The 15,061-nt window shown below is 45.6% G+C and overlaps 1 protein-coding gene across 1 annotated transcript in view; it reads right to left on the minus strand.

Moving 5' to 3' along the window:
* The window catches only part of Cdc20b (cell division cycle 20B), a 64,825-nt gene extending 51,035 nt beyond the window's left edge, over positions 1–13,790 (minus strand). Inside the window, 5 exon segments of the mRNA XM_052159634.1 lie at positions 8,204–8,266; positions 8,543–8,587; positions 11,885–12,047; positions 12,429–12,564; positions 13,727–13,790. Of these exon segments, the coding sequence (XP_052015594.1) occupies positions 8,204–8,266; positions 8,543–8,587; positions 11,885–12,047; positions 12,429–12,564; positions 13,727–13,790 (471 nt within the window).
* Between the last annotated feature and the right edge of the window lie 1,271 nt (positions 13,791–15,061).

The following is a 15,061-nucleotide window of genomic DNA, read 5'->3' on the forward strand; positions in this document are numbered from 1 at the left end:
TGAGTGCTGGGACGCTGAGTGCCATGCCTGGTAGAGAGCAGACTTCCCAATCATTGGATAGATTTGTTTCACATACAGATTTTTATTTGGTGTTTCTCTAATACAGGCTTTAGTGTCTTATTGAATATGGCCAAATTGTCACTTCTAAATGATTTGAAAACAACTTCATGAGCTAGAGAGATGGCTCAGTGGTTAAGAGCACTGACTGCTCTTTCAGAGGTCCTGAGTTCAAATCCCAGCAACCACATGGTGACTCACAACCATCTGTAATGGGATCCGATGCCCTTTTCTGGTGTGTCTGAAGACAGCCACAGTGTCCTCACATACATAAAATAAAGAAATCTGAAGGAGGAGGAGGAGGAGGAGAAAGAAAACATGTTCAGGCCCTCCATGCGATTCTTCTAAGGATCAATTTAAATTACATACATAGGATATTAGCACTGAGGCTAGCCTTTAATTTTGAGTAAAAACTGCCACATATAGGAAAAAGGACATAAGTATGTGGACATTTGACTCGATTTCTTACAGGTCAGTTTTGGCTGCTAAGAGACTGAATTTGGGGAGAATTTAATTCTATGTCATTCTAACACTGCAAACTGTAAACACCACCTTCAGATAATCAAAACTCCAATGCAACGGGAGGCATTGCAGTCATGTAAGCCCTCAAATCCAAACCTGCACCTTTTTGCAGAGATATTTGCCCCTTCTCTCCGAAAGCTATAATCTGTGTTATCAGCCTTGTAGCTAACAAAATAACCTGCTAAGTGGTAAAGATGAATTATTATCCTGTGACGTGCCTTGCATAAAAGAACTACTAGGGCGGACGTCGGGAATGGAGAGGAATAGAACCATTTACAATTGGGCGGAGGAGGAGGAGGAGCACTGTAAGTAGCCCGAGGTTGACTCCGTTTTGACCCAATATAGAAGAGTGAAGGTCTTCTAGTGAGTTCAGTCAAGCCATCATACTATACTAACGTTCTCACAGAAACAAAACACATTCCGTGTCACCTTCTGCTTCTGCTTCAAAGCGTGTTTCCAAGCACAGGACTAGCTATGTGTTCCCTGAGCTCTCTGGAAGTGCAGTACCCACTACAGGTGGCAAGTCTTGCAGGGATAGCTTCCCGAATGCCAGATTTGTATGCCAAAAAACTTGGAGACACCTCACCAGCTGCACGACTTCTGACAAGCCACTTACTACTGTTAACTGATATCAGTCCCCTTACCTGTAAAGTGGAGGTAAATTGGAACAAAAAGGCCTCCCAAATTCTGTCAAATAGCGTTCTCCCCAGGGAAGCAACCAGAACCTGGATTGTGGTCAGTGAAACAGGAACCACTGAAGTCTACTTGGCTTTTGTAATTTTACCCCAACAGCCAACTAGCAATTTACATTCTGGGCCTCTAAATTCAATCTCCAGCAGAACCTACCTCTCCAAGATTTGCTTTCCAAGCTCTAGTGCCAACATCCTCCGACTCCTGATTTTCCAGAGCACCAAAAGCTCTGCCAACGCATCTGCACATCTGCGCATGCTCCCTCCAGGCACGTGCGCAGAAGCGCCAACTAGCAGCACGCAGGCAATGCAGACCCACACTGCTAGGTGGGTGATCACAAAGCCGAATAGAGAGTGACCTTGACTGTCATCTACTGGAGATGTGATTTTGATGTTCTCAAGTCACCACTTCTCTCCAAGGCCAGATAAAGAGCTTCTTCCATCCACCCAGTGTCTCCAGGTCCGCTTGCTTCATCTAACCCATGATCTCAACAATAGCCAGCCTCCCTCGCACTTTGGAAGGCAGAGCAGGCAGGCAAGGCTCTAAAAGCATGTTCTGTGAATGGCCTTGACAGAAACTCAAGGGTCCCTTCAGAGACCCCCAACATTCATTCAGCTGATAATGGAGAAGACCTGTTTGTTAGTGTGCTGCCACTTACGACTGGGGGGGGGGGGGTCGCACTCATCCTTAACTGGAGCACTGCTTCCCAAATACAGACTGCTGCAGGCTGTGGGAAGTATGAAAAAAGGTGTCATCTTCAACACAAAACAGAGACATGTGGTTGCATGTACCTTCATTGAGTTAATTTGTTGACTAAAGTTCATCATACAAACTCATCATTTATTCATGGTTGATGCAACAGCAGAGAACATTGGGACTGAAATATGAATGTGCCCTGAAAGCTGCACCTCTTAATCATAAAAAATTATAGTGCATCTATATCATGCATGCATCTGTATATATAACATATGCAAGTTATATACATATAATATACATATATACAATGTATATATAACATTTTATATATGTACATATATACATGTTACAGATGCACTCTAATCTATGCAAACATACATATACACAAATGATCGTTATATGTACACATATATACGTTATATATGTTATATATGAGTAATTTTCCTATATTGCTTGGTGTCTCGTAGCTATTTAACAGGCTTTCTTGAAGAGAAATCCTGACTTGTATCTGTACAGTTTCATAGCCTAAATATTCTGTGACCAGTGTCAATCTATCAACAGCTGAGTACCTAGCTCGCATATTTTCTGAGATTTTAATCATTGCTTCTCACAGTCAACGGAAGATGGCTCCAACAAATGAAAAATCCTTACAAATAGGATTGATTACGAAAGGTCATAAGGCTCCCCAAGGAGAAAAGCCTACATGGGAAATGTATTGAACGCGTCCTTTTACCTATTGTAAATACCGAATTTTAACAGGATCCACACAAACGTGGGCGTGTATGCAGTTTCTGAATGCTGCCTAATGAGTAGGAAAATATGCAGGTAAAAAAAGAAATGACGAGGGCAGGGCAAGAGTAAGGGGGAGCGTAGAGGGAAGGGAACCCAAGAAGGAAAGCAAAAACTATAGTTTCCTTTTCAAATATTAACTAAGTTTTAAGTCTTCCTTGCGTGAGCTGACACACTAAGTGGTCCCTGTACATAATAGTGTTCCCACAGGAGAAAATGGCCTGCCTGGACCGAGTCGGCCCATATTGAGTCCTCAGATTGGCTTGCAGTGGAATTTTATCATTTTGCCTACAAATGATTCCGTGCCACCCTTGGCTCTCTCCTCCCAGACTCTGCTGGGGGAGGGGGCGGGGTATTGTCCTTGAGGGGATAAAGAGCAGGTAGAAGCCAAGAATTGGGATGAGGTAGCAAAGGGTTCCCTTTCAGACGCTGTGAAGAGCAGAGCGCACTGGCTTTCCCACGGAGGCAGCAGGGGCCGCAGCACCTCTTGCTCTTTCTTTCCTGGATGCTGGGTCCCTCACTTCCCCTCCCCCGCCCTGTCACTTCCACCCACACCCACACACATTTAGTAGTAGTTCACCTTTGTTCTTTGCTTTTGTTTTGCTGTTTTGTTTTGAAAGGGGAGTCTCATAAAACCCAGACTGGCCTCAAGCAATTTGTCACATAGCCAAGGCTGCATTAAACTCCTCTACCTCCCTATGTTGGGTTACAGGTGTAGTGTACAATGCCTGGCTGATTTTTCTAACGTGTATCTTTATTTTTCTGCTTACCAGTGGACCTCATTCCCTTACTTGGATCTCACCCCACTCTGCCCTCCTGTCTCATCAGCTCGGTAACAGAAGTAAGGAAGTGCTTTAAATATGCGTGCTTGAGGGTGTTTGTGCAGGTCCCGGGTTACACCCCAGCATTCCAAAATACATGCATGTTTACTGAGTACAAATGTTGTTTTATGCCTTCCTTTTCAATTTAAAAAAAAATAAAACACAAAGAAATACCTTCTAAGCTTAGTAGATTTTATTTTTATTGACAGGTCATTAACTAGGAAAAAAACATTCTGAAATTTAACCTTTAAAAAAAAAAGATGAAAACGTGATAGGTCAAAGTACTGAGAATCAGTGACTGCTAATGCGTCTGATTTATATCAACCCACAAAAGGTCGGGGACCATCATAGAAAAGCGGGGCAGACAGAGTGTAAGCAGAGAATGAGGAAACACTGGGAAACACTGTCTCCTGGGCCTGTGTGGTCCTCACACTCAGATGAGCAGACCTGTGTAAGAGGACGCCAGCCAATAGTCCAGTGTGGATGGGGGAGGGGCCAGCAGGCTCCACCCTAGCTGAGAAGCCACTGGCGAATGATGACACATGGGAAACTGAGGTCATTTTTCTTCAAGGGTAGGAACTGTCACAGATTTCTCACGTTCAGATGGACGCTCCCACACTCGCACGTGTGAATGCAGACAGCTCTAATTGGGCTCTGTGGTTTTTTGGGTTTCGTTTTTTGTTTTTTTGGATTTGGTTTTTTCGAGACAGGGTTTCTCTGTGTAGCCCTGGCTGTCCTGAAACTCACTCTGTAGCCCACGCTGGCCTCGAGCTCAGAAATCCGCCTGCCTCTGCCTCCCAGAGTGCTGGGATTACAGGTGTGCACCACCACCTTCCAGCTTCAGTGTTACTTTTAAAAAGAAGCCATAGAGGTAGAAGGGAGGTACTGGGGAAGGTCCAGGGATGGGAGGTTTGGGTTGAATCAAAATTCATTGTGTCCATGTGTGAAATTCTCAGGGAATAAATAAAAATGCTAAAAACAAAAACAAAAAGTGAAAACAATATTTACTTAGCTGTCTTAAAAACAAAGACCATAATAATAGAATCTAATACTGGTCAACAACAATAAAAAAAAGGATGAAATTTGAAAATAGTAAAATACATAGAAATCAGTTAATAGTATCTGTTTAACCTAAGTCCAAGAAAGATTTTAAATTTAAGTAGTTAATGCAAATTTATTTCACCAGGAAAATTTGGCCCAATAACTTAAAGAGTGCAGTATGTTTCTTTCATCTTATATGTCCCTAGTAGGTCAGTATACCAAAGTGAGTTCTAGTGATTCCTTGCAGATGTCTACCTGAGGTCACCATATGACCCTCTTGATTCTGTTCCATGAGTCAAACGGCCTCCCAAAGAATGAGGAAGTACTTTAAATAATATTTGTAGTCAGCTCTTCTCTCTTCATAAACTAGATCTCATGTTCTTCCAATTATTGTAAAAACTATTTCACTATTCTATACAAAATAGGAGAACTGAGTTAAGTTTCCCCAAACAAGTAAACCCATCCCCATCCCATCCCCAAAATACCCCCAGTTTTCTAGATACTTCTACTGAAAATGTTTTAATCTGTGGGTCATTTTGAAAATTAACACAAATCCCCCTTCTCTTGGTGCACACATGAGGTCAGAGGCCTGTTCTACCACAGAGGCCTGCTCTACCACAGAGGCCTGCTCTACCTGCAGAGGCCTGCTCTACCTGCAGAGGCCTGCTCTACCACAGAGGCCTGCTCTACCTGCAGAGGCCTGCTCTACCTGCAGAGGCCTGCTCTACCTGCAGAGGCCTGCTCTACCTGCAGAGGCCTGCTCTACCTACAGAGGCCTGCTCTACCTGCAGAGGCCTGCTCTACCTGCAGAGGCCTGTTCTACCTGCAGAGGCCTGCTCTACTGCAGAGGACTGCTCTACCTGCAGAGGTCTGTTCTACCTGCAGAGGCCTGCTCTACCTGCAGAGGTCTGCTCTACCTGCAGAGAGGCCTGTTCTACCTGCAGAGGCCTGCTCTACCTGCAGAGGCCTGTTCTACCTGCAGAGGCCTGCTCTGCTGCAGAGGCCTGCTCTACCTGCAGAGGCCTGCTCTACCTGCAGAGGCCTGCTCTACCTGCAGAGGCCTGCTCTACCTGCAGAGGCCTGCTCTGCTGCAGAGGCCTGCTCTCCCTGCAGAGGCCTGCTCTACCTGCAGAGGCCTGCTCTACTGCAGAGACCTGCTCTCCCTGCAGAGGCCTGTTCTACTGCAGAGGCCTGCTGTACTGCTGGATTGTGAAACTGGCATCCCCAGAAGAATACCAAACCTTTAGTTGAAAACTTGGGCAAATACATGAGGCTTTCCATTATATTCTAAACCTTATGTTCAAAAAACAAATACATAACTTTATAAACGTTTTAATAATATCAAGCTAGGACTCCAAAAATATTACTTGCATTTTTAAGGTAACAATAGTTAGTACTTTCATTACTATAAATCTGCCCTTTAAAAGTCACCCAAAGCCACTAACAGCTGGTATCATAAACAGCGCCCTCTTCAGGGCAAAGCACATGCGTGAGTTATAAATGTAGTAGCATCCTGATGTGGACTGTATGTGCAATAGGAGAGCAGTTGCATGTTAGCTGGTGCCTCTCACATACTCAACCAGCTAACAATACACTGCCAACCCGTTGCACACAGGTAAGACAGTGTGCTTCATTTACAAGAAGAATGCATCCAGAAGCAAGTGGCAGGGTGTCTGCGGCTGCTAACTTGACCCAACGCAGCCAGCTAACAACACACTGCCTACCTGAGTCCGGCAAGTGCTGGTTTTCACAGTCCATGGAGTCGCTGAGGCTAAGTCTGTAACATAAACACACTGCTGCAGAACTGCTGGAGAGCGGTGGTGTGGACTCAGAGAGCAAAGGAACTTTGGGGGAGTCGGTTCTCTCCTTCCACCATGTGAATTCTGGGGACTGACCACCATGAGAATTCCCAGGATAGGATTAGCGGTGAGGACCTTTACCAGCTGAACCTTCTTGCCAACCCCAGAACTCTAATCTTAATAACTGAATAACTGAAGAGAATTTATAGAGAAATCTTGTTTCCTTTCTCCTAAACTATAAGAAGTAAAAGTTTGTATTTCCAAGCTATACCAGCACTTTAAAAAAAAAAAAAACTTTAAATTTGGTTTTTGGTGTTTTGTTTTTTTCTTGGGGCCAGGAGGTTGGTTGGTTAATTTTTTCCAGACAGTTTCTTTGTGTAGCCCTGGCTGTCCTGGAACTGTGTAGACCAGGCTAGCCTAGAGCTTGGAGATCCACCTGCCTCTGCCTCCCAAGTGCTGGGATTAAGTGCTTACTAAAGAACGCTCTATTCTTGTACTTGGGTTTTCCAAATTTAATGTTTAACTAAAGGTGTTGCTACCACAGTAGAAATGAATTAACAGTTCAATTGAATTAGGCAGTAAAGTATCTAGAAGATAAAATAATTTGGGCAGGGAACATAACTAAAGTCACATGCATGGTAGGTAGTATTAAATTTTAAACAATGTAAGGGCTTTTAAATGTTATTTCTCTATGGGTGACATTAGTCACTGCATTTTAAAAGTCCAGCTGTAGGCGGGCGGTGGTGGCTCACGCCTGTAATCCCAGCACTCTGGGAGGCAGAGGCAGGTGTATTTCTGAGTTCGAGGCCAGCCTGGTCTACAGAGTGAGTTCCAGGACAGTCAGGGCTATACAGAGAAACCCTGTCTCAGGGGAAAAACAAAAATCCAAAACACCAAAAAAAAAAAAAAAAAAAAGGCAAAAAGTCCAGCTGTATATTTGATTTTGAGTGTCACTGCTTCAATATAGAAAAATTTATAAGCTATCTAAAAATATTCAAATGGTGAGATTTGAATTAATTAAAAGAATGTGGGCTATTTGGTGTAAAGAGAAATGGTAATAGAGATGCAAGTCATATGAGCCTTTAACTTTTTCTTCTATTAAAGAAAGCACAGGGGCTGGAGAGATGGCTCAGCAGTTAAGAGCATTGACTACTCTTTCAGAGAACCCAGATTAGATTCTCAACACCAACAGGGCAGCCCCCAAAAACCTGAAACTCCAGTTCCAGGGGATCAGAAGCCCTCTTCTGAAATCCGCAGGCACCACGCACGCACATGATGCACAGATATAAATGTAGGTAAATATACACAAAATAATAAAAATAAGTCTCAAAAGAACACTCTTTTAAAAAGAACTACAAGCTTTGGGTTAGAGCTTTAAGGGGCAGAAATACTGTGTTGGATCCAGCTTTTAGTAGCTGTCTTGAGTACACTTCCTTACCCACCAGGTGGCACTATTTCCACGTCTTTGCACACTTCTGAGTGCAGCAGAGGGTAGTGCAGCCAGCAACTGTTGGGATAAAGTTCTAACAGCCAGCTAGCAATGCACTGCCTGCCTGACACACCCACGTTCATCCTGCGTGGAGACAGAAACCAGGAAGCGTCCGGCAAGCAGGTATAAATGGCTACCGTCAGTTGTGGAATCCGTTTCTTACGTCTTTAGATTCTGTAGTAAAAAGGTTTTTAATTCTCGTATTAATTCTCCCATAATTCCTGCAAATGCCTTCTTTAGCAAGAATTAGTTTGCTCGAGAACAGAATGAAGACGGAAGGGCAAGCCCAGAAAACTCACCTTGGGGGAACCTTGGCTTCGCTGCTGCTTCATGCCGCTGGCGAGCACCCGCATGATATTCTCCTTTGGAAATAGAGTCGCACAAGAAGGAAGAAAACTCTTTAGGAAAATCATAACGGAGAGTGTGACATTTTTTTTTAATCCTTGCTGAACCACATTCACTCTTTCTTTCTAAAGCAACCAGGCACCTCCAGAATCTAAATTTCACACCGTTCAAATTTTAAACTAGGCTGTCGAATTTTGTGGCATCGTTTGGTCCTAACCGGGTATTAACAAACTGTACCTTCCTCAAGAAGCCCTTTGGGAGGGTTGGGTCAAGAAAGAAAGGATGGTACTCACCCACAGCATCTCTTCTTCGGTCCGGATCCTCCTCCGGGCGGTGCGCTGCCGTTTTCACTCCTTCTCCAAGTGAGTGCGCTGTTCCAGGGTGTCTCGCCTCTCCCCTCGGGAGCTAAGCACGACTTCCCAAAGGCGAGAGTCTCTTCCCACCTAAACCCATCAAATTCCCCCTCCTATCCCTGAGCCCCTCGCTCCTCCCACAGCTCCTGGAGCGCATTCCCCAGGGTACCCTTTAAAAAGCCCGCGGGGCGGCAATCCGAGCGGGAACCTCCTTCCGTCCGCCCCGCCGCGGGCCAGCGCCTCGGTGACGTCAGGTCTGGGAGGGCTTCCCCGGCGGGCGGGCGGGCGGGGTGTCGGGGTGCCCTCCCGGGTCCCGCCCTCCAAGCCGCGGTCCTGCACTGGGGGCGCGCGCCGCAGCGCCAAGCTTTGCCGCGAGCAGTGGCGGGTGTGCGCCTCCTGCCTGCTCAGCGGCGCTCACCACCGCGGGACGTGCAGAGGCGGCGGGCAGAGAAGCGGGTTTTTGGAGTTCACCGTTGCTTCCGTTTTCAAAAGCAAAAACGTTTCGTCCTAACGGACTCTAATCTCTTTTTGTTCGTTCCCCCTCTCCTGTTCTTCAACCCAACCCCGACTATCAACTTTGGAAGTGTAGCAGTAATTCTCGCCCTTCTGTTTACTGCTTAGTGATAACGGCTTGTGAAAATAACGTAAACGTGTTTCCCAAAGAGCACATTAGTTCCTCTATCTTCAAACTTTAAAAAAAAAAAAAAAAAAAAAAAGAGGGATACGTAGGCTGCCAAGAAGGAGAAGCATTGGCATTTCCATTTAATAAATCATCTGCACTGTCCACTTTGGGAACTGGCCAAGTTCTCTGGCTGGATCTTGGAGGCTGCTTCCTAACCAGGGGGTTTGTGAGAGGGCAAAGAGTCAAGGACCGTAGTGAGTGAAAAGCCAGTAAGACAGCTGACCAGGCCCGGGACTGAATGGATGGTGAAATTGCTTGAGGGCCTGGAGGGACCTGGAGGCGGCTGACCGGACGGGAGCCAGAAGGGCTGCGCAGCCTTGCCCGCCCCAGAGGGCAAGAGGGTAGACTGTCTGGGAAACAGGTCTGGCAGCCCGCTTCTCTGCGCCCACGTCCTCGTCCCAAAGTGACATCAGATTGCATTTTAACTCTAATAAGTTCGCTTGTGCATTTTGGGGGGTAGGAGATTCAAACCGGTCAATAATTTAAACAAAAACCCACTTAAACCCATTCTAATACGTCTGAAAATTCACTCTAATGCTTTTGAAACAAGAAATACCGGCTTCACATCGACCCAGCCCCCAGTGTTCAGTGACAAAGGGTTGAAAATGTGTGCTGGTAACCCCACCTTCAAATGAGATTTACCAAAATGCTTGTGTTAGAATGTCTTTCTTACCCACAAGAATGCTACTGGTCTGGCAGTGTGTTCAAATGCTTACTCATTCCAAGTCCCAGTAAATGCTTTCTGCAAACATTAAGACTCAAAGTGAACCATCTTTGCATGAGTCAGGTATATTGTTAAATGACCTATTCTGAAAATGTCAACCAAAACAAGCAATCTAGTGAAAATGTGAGATTATTTTTATCTGTTCTATTGTATATATGTGTATATATATTGTGTGTATGCATATATACATATATATGTACATATATTACATTTACCCATTTTGTAGAAACAAGGAAGTAATTTTAAAGACAAGGGGTCCATAGGTCCAAGTAAACTGGGACTTTCAGAATCTTGGATCCTATCAGGACTGGCTGGACTATTTGCTCAAAGCCACCAATCATGCATTTTCAAATTGCATTTTAGACACTCATTCATGGGTACACAGCTCCCAAATGCACTTCTCTTTCTTGTGTGAAGCAGGGAAATATTAGGCAAGTATCTTCCTTTAAAATGTTATTGCGCATTTTGGGGTTGGATTATAATCTACTGAAAGAATGTTAGCCCCACAGGCAGGAGACCCTAGGTTCAATGTCCAGTATCACTGAAAAATAATGTACTATTGTATATTCAGACTAAAATTTACAACAGAAAATGGGAATAGTTCATCATTTACTAAGTGCCTCAGTAATAACTCAGAGATCCAGAGTGCTTGGCTTATTGTACATATAAGGAAGATTGGATGCCCTAAACAACTAAATCCAAAAAGGAAATTTCACTCAAAAAATCTGGCATATAACACATGAGTCACATCATCTAAAATCACTTTCAGAAGATCTTCTGGTGCGGAGTAGCTGCTGTGGCATTACTTCAATTCTGAAGTATTCCTGCGTAAAAGGAATAATCTAAATTTCATGAGGATAGACAAACCCACATTGAAAGTCTGAATAGTTAACCAGCAACAACAGTTATCACACCTTAAGAGAAACCACACTACTGTGTGAGCCGCCTTGAGATTCTAGGTGGGATCTGCCGCCACCAGATGGGGAAATTGATTTAATGTAGAAATCTAACATCTAATAAGTACTGCTTATGATCATCCTACTATGATTATAAAATGTTGGCATCTAGGGAAATTAGGGGAGGTATATAATGGGATTTTTTTTTTTTTTACCAATTTTGTTTTCATAAATTTGAAAATATTGTGATGGTGGTGGTGGTGGATTTAGGCCATGCTTGAGTGGTCTGGAACCCTTCTGGTGGACCAGTTTCAAACCCAAAGATATTAGCCTGCCTCTGCCTCTCTTTGCCCCTGCCCCTGCCCCTGCCCCTGCCCCTGCCCCTGACCCTGCCCCTGCTCCTGCCCCTGCCTCCCTATTCCTCTGCCTCGGTTTTTCCCTCTCTCTACCTGGAGTACTGGGATTAAAGAGCCAGTCACCACAACTAGCTTCTAAATTTCATTTTTTAAATTGTTTAATCACGTGATCGTTCTGATTCAAAAAGAATAAAAACCTCTATAGTGCAACTCTTTATGGTGAGAAAAGGAAATGTTTGCATGTTTTATCCTAATTAATATCAAATACGGTTCAAGGACAACATCTGATTTAAAAGCTTGTGTGCCTCAAATCTGCTGTTGCTGAGTCTGTTTCCTATCAAGTGGCAGCCAGGATACCCAAACTTCCCAAATGCCCATCTTTTCTCAACCGCATTACAATACTTTGGGTCCTCATAACATAAATGTCTCAGAAATATACGACGCGCCACATAAACCCCTTCCTCGGACTCCCAATTGCTTCCTTCCCACAAAGCTTCACCAGGCTTTCCCCCAAAGCACGATCCACGCTCACGAGTGCGCACGCGTACTTGGGTCCTATGAGTCTCCCTACATCAAATAAGATATCGTTATATTATCCTTTTTGCCTCTCCCTCTGTATCCAACCACTTTTCCAGAAATGAAAACCAGAGTTTTCCCATCCCCAACTCCAACCGCCGCCAACCCCAGCCTCAGTTCCTCCCGCCGAGCAGGTCCCGCGCCCGCCGGCTCGCCTCCCGCTTGGCTCGCGGCAGCTCCCGCCCCCAGCTCCCGCCAGCCCGGCCCGCGCCTACTGGACAAAAGGGGCGGTTGGGGCTCGCTTTTAACGATCGTGTGGCACGTGGGGAGAGCTGAGCTGGGGGTGGGGTTGGATCACTCCGTGGCCGGGTGCATGGGAAAGCTAAAGAGGCAGGGCTGGGGCTGGCCTCACTGTAGGGCAGGGAAAGGAGAAAGGAATCAGGTCCCCTCTTGAGCACCAGTGCACCCCAGGGCACAGCTCAGAATGCTCCAGCAAGCACCAGCTGAGCTTCAATTTTTAGCCTGCGAAGCTTCCTGCAGTGACTATGACCTCAAGAGACTCGTCTGAAAGCCCAGCCTGCCACCTGCGGTGTGTGGCTTCCCCACCCCATTCCCCACGTGCCAGCAGCTCACAGGCTTATTCTGTCACTACCCGAGAGAAGGATGTGACCCCTTGTAACCGAGGGCGTGCACGGCTTTAGCTTTCAGAGCCTGACCTGCAGGGGAGCAGAATTTCCAAGGAATGTCTGGAACCTGAAGCCCGCATCTCGGGCTTATTTCCACAAAGTCTAGGGGTAAAGAATCGAGGGGCAGTTTGGGTAAAGTGTGTAAAAATATGACTAATTCAAAAAGGCATACTTGGCTTTTCTTACCTATGACTCTTCACCATTGTACATTTCTTTTTCCAAGTTTTCCAGGGACGTCTGAATTTGAGGTGCTGGGATTCGATAGCATCCCACTTATAGTCTAATTAATTAGCCTGAGTCTGCTTCTTGTGTGCTAGCAGAAGACACAAGACTCATGGGTCAGAGACAAAACAGCAAATGCCATAACCATTGGATGTCCTTTAACCCAAATCCCACAGGGATGAGGGGGGTGTGCAGGGTGCAGGGCAAATAGAAGCCTGCACCACTGTGGGTTGCAGTAGAAGAGGGAGGGCCTTAGCGTGGAGACACCACAGCCTTCACAACAGGCAGAAGCAAGAACGTTCTTTGTCCCAGGCTAGACAGCCTTCAAAATGGCCTGCTGGAATTGAGTACGATGGTGCAAGTCTGTAATCCAAGCACCTTGACAAAAGGCAAGAGGGTTGTTGATTCAAGTTCACCCTCAACTATGTAGCATCAAATTCAAGGCCAGCCCGGACTACATGAAATTCCACTTCAAAAAAGAAAGAAACCCAAAAGATAGCTTGCTGTGGCCCAGGTCTGAGTACTGGCTAGCTGTAGCATATCCAGCCAGCCAGGTGGGTGGGAAAGGGCCAGAGCTAGGCAGGCCTTCCAGACTTCAGTCAGCTGCACCGCTGCAGTGTCTTGGAGCATGGCCTTCCACAGGAAGTACTAACAAACTGTACGTGCCAAAGAAGAATGCTGGAGAGATGTCTGTACTAACTTTGCTAAACACGGCTTATTGCTTTGGCCCTGTTTCTATAACTGTACTAGAAAAAGCTTCAAGATGTGCCTAGGGTTGTGCACAGAAATGGGGTCCCTCTGCGGTTCAAAAATGTGATGCTTTTTATGGCCCTGACTTTTTGATCCACCAATGTCCAAATTAAGGGAGAAAAAGTAACACAGCATTTCTATGGCTGTGATAAAAAGCCATTTGGAGGAAAGAGGTTTCTTTTGCCACTATAACTCCAGGTTACAGTTCTTCATTGTGATGAAGCCAAGGCAGGTACTTCAGACAGTGGCCTCCTGCCCACTGCCGCGAGCAGGAAGAGATGAACGTGCTCACTTGCTCGATTCCCCGTGCTCCCTTTTACGCAGTTCACATTTTTCAGGACAGAGGACGGTTCCATCCATCCGTGTTTGGCTGAGTCTTCTCAAAAAAAGATAACTTCCCACAGATGTGCCCACAGACCAATCCATTGTAAAGCAGCCCTCACAGAGAGTCTTTTCTCAGGGCTTCTAGACCGTGTCAAGCTGACAAGACGACCCACCTCGCTTAAGCAGTGCTGCCCCTTCAGTGCTTACGTCACCTTCACATCCGATTATAGCGTATTTGCTAAAGTCTCATAATGCACGTAGGCATCTGCAAAATGATAGTGTTCTCGTCTCACTTCTGGCCTGGTAGCTTGGTGCCATCTGATGGAGTCTTATCTCCATATACCTTTTCCTCATCTCGAGAAATTAAGTGGCCCACCCAGCTCTGACCCTCTGAGACCGTGTGTCGTGTCGGGTGCATAGAAAGAGGAATACCTAAGGAACCTGGTATGAATCACAAAAGCTAAAATAGGAGTTGAATTATACTCTGTCTTTTCTGGGATACACAAGAGGCTAGCCTTGCTTCCTGACATTTTAGTCTTTTTAATTTATTCTTCCCCTTCATCTTTTTTTCCCAATCTCCCACAAGTTTAATCTTTTAAGAAAGCATACAAAACTATGGGGAAGGCAGTGTGGTGCCTGTGAGACTCAAGGATGGCCAGTGTGTCACCTTAAGGGTGCCACAGTGGCATTCATGTCTTGGTAACCAACGGCTGTCTAATTGTGGGTAAGGCCCACTCAACAGGGGAAGCTTATGCCTGGAACTGGAAACCTGGCCAGCTACCCCAGGCTGGTGATGTCATAAATCTTAGAGGAGAGTCCACTGCCACCACTTGACCAAGCCAGCATCATCCCTAACTGCAGTCTAAATATTATCCGAATGCCCACCCGTATGTGTGGTCCTCAGACCTCACCAAAGAAACTTTTTTTTGCAATAGCTGAAGAGTGTTATAGAAAACCACAGCTTGTCAGAATGCAGAGATCAAGTAGCCACTGAGTACCCAGCCCCAACTGATCATAACACCCACAACACAACTCCTGCACCTAAGGTGCAGGAAACATTGAAGAAGAGACAGAAAGATCCTAAGAATCCAAGAAACGGGAAATCTGCTGGGACTGGGTCACCTAGAAATGACAGAGAAGCTTCACCCCTGATTCCTCAACAGTGTGGCTGCCCAAACAGGAGCTGAACTAGTCCAACACCAACAGACATACTAACAAAACGGGAGAAAATCATACGGGCCCCACCCTAGAAAAAGAACTGCAGGCAACTGAGGAACGCTAAGGGCAAGAGAAACAGTCTTCC

Source organism: Apodemus sylvaticus, chromosome 16 (genome assembly GCF_947179515.1).
Source record: "Apodemus sylvaticus chromosome 16, mApoSyl1.1, whole genome shotgun sequence".
Classification (NCBI taxonomy): Eukaryota; Metazoa; Chordata; class Mammalia; order Rodentia; family Muridae; genus Apodemus; species Apodemus sylvaticus.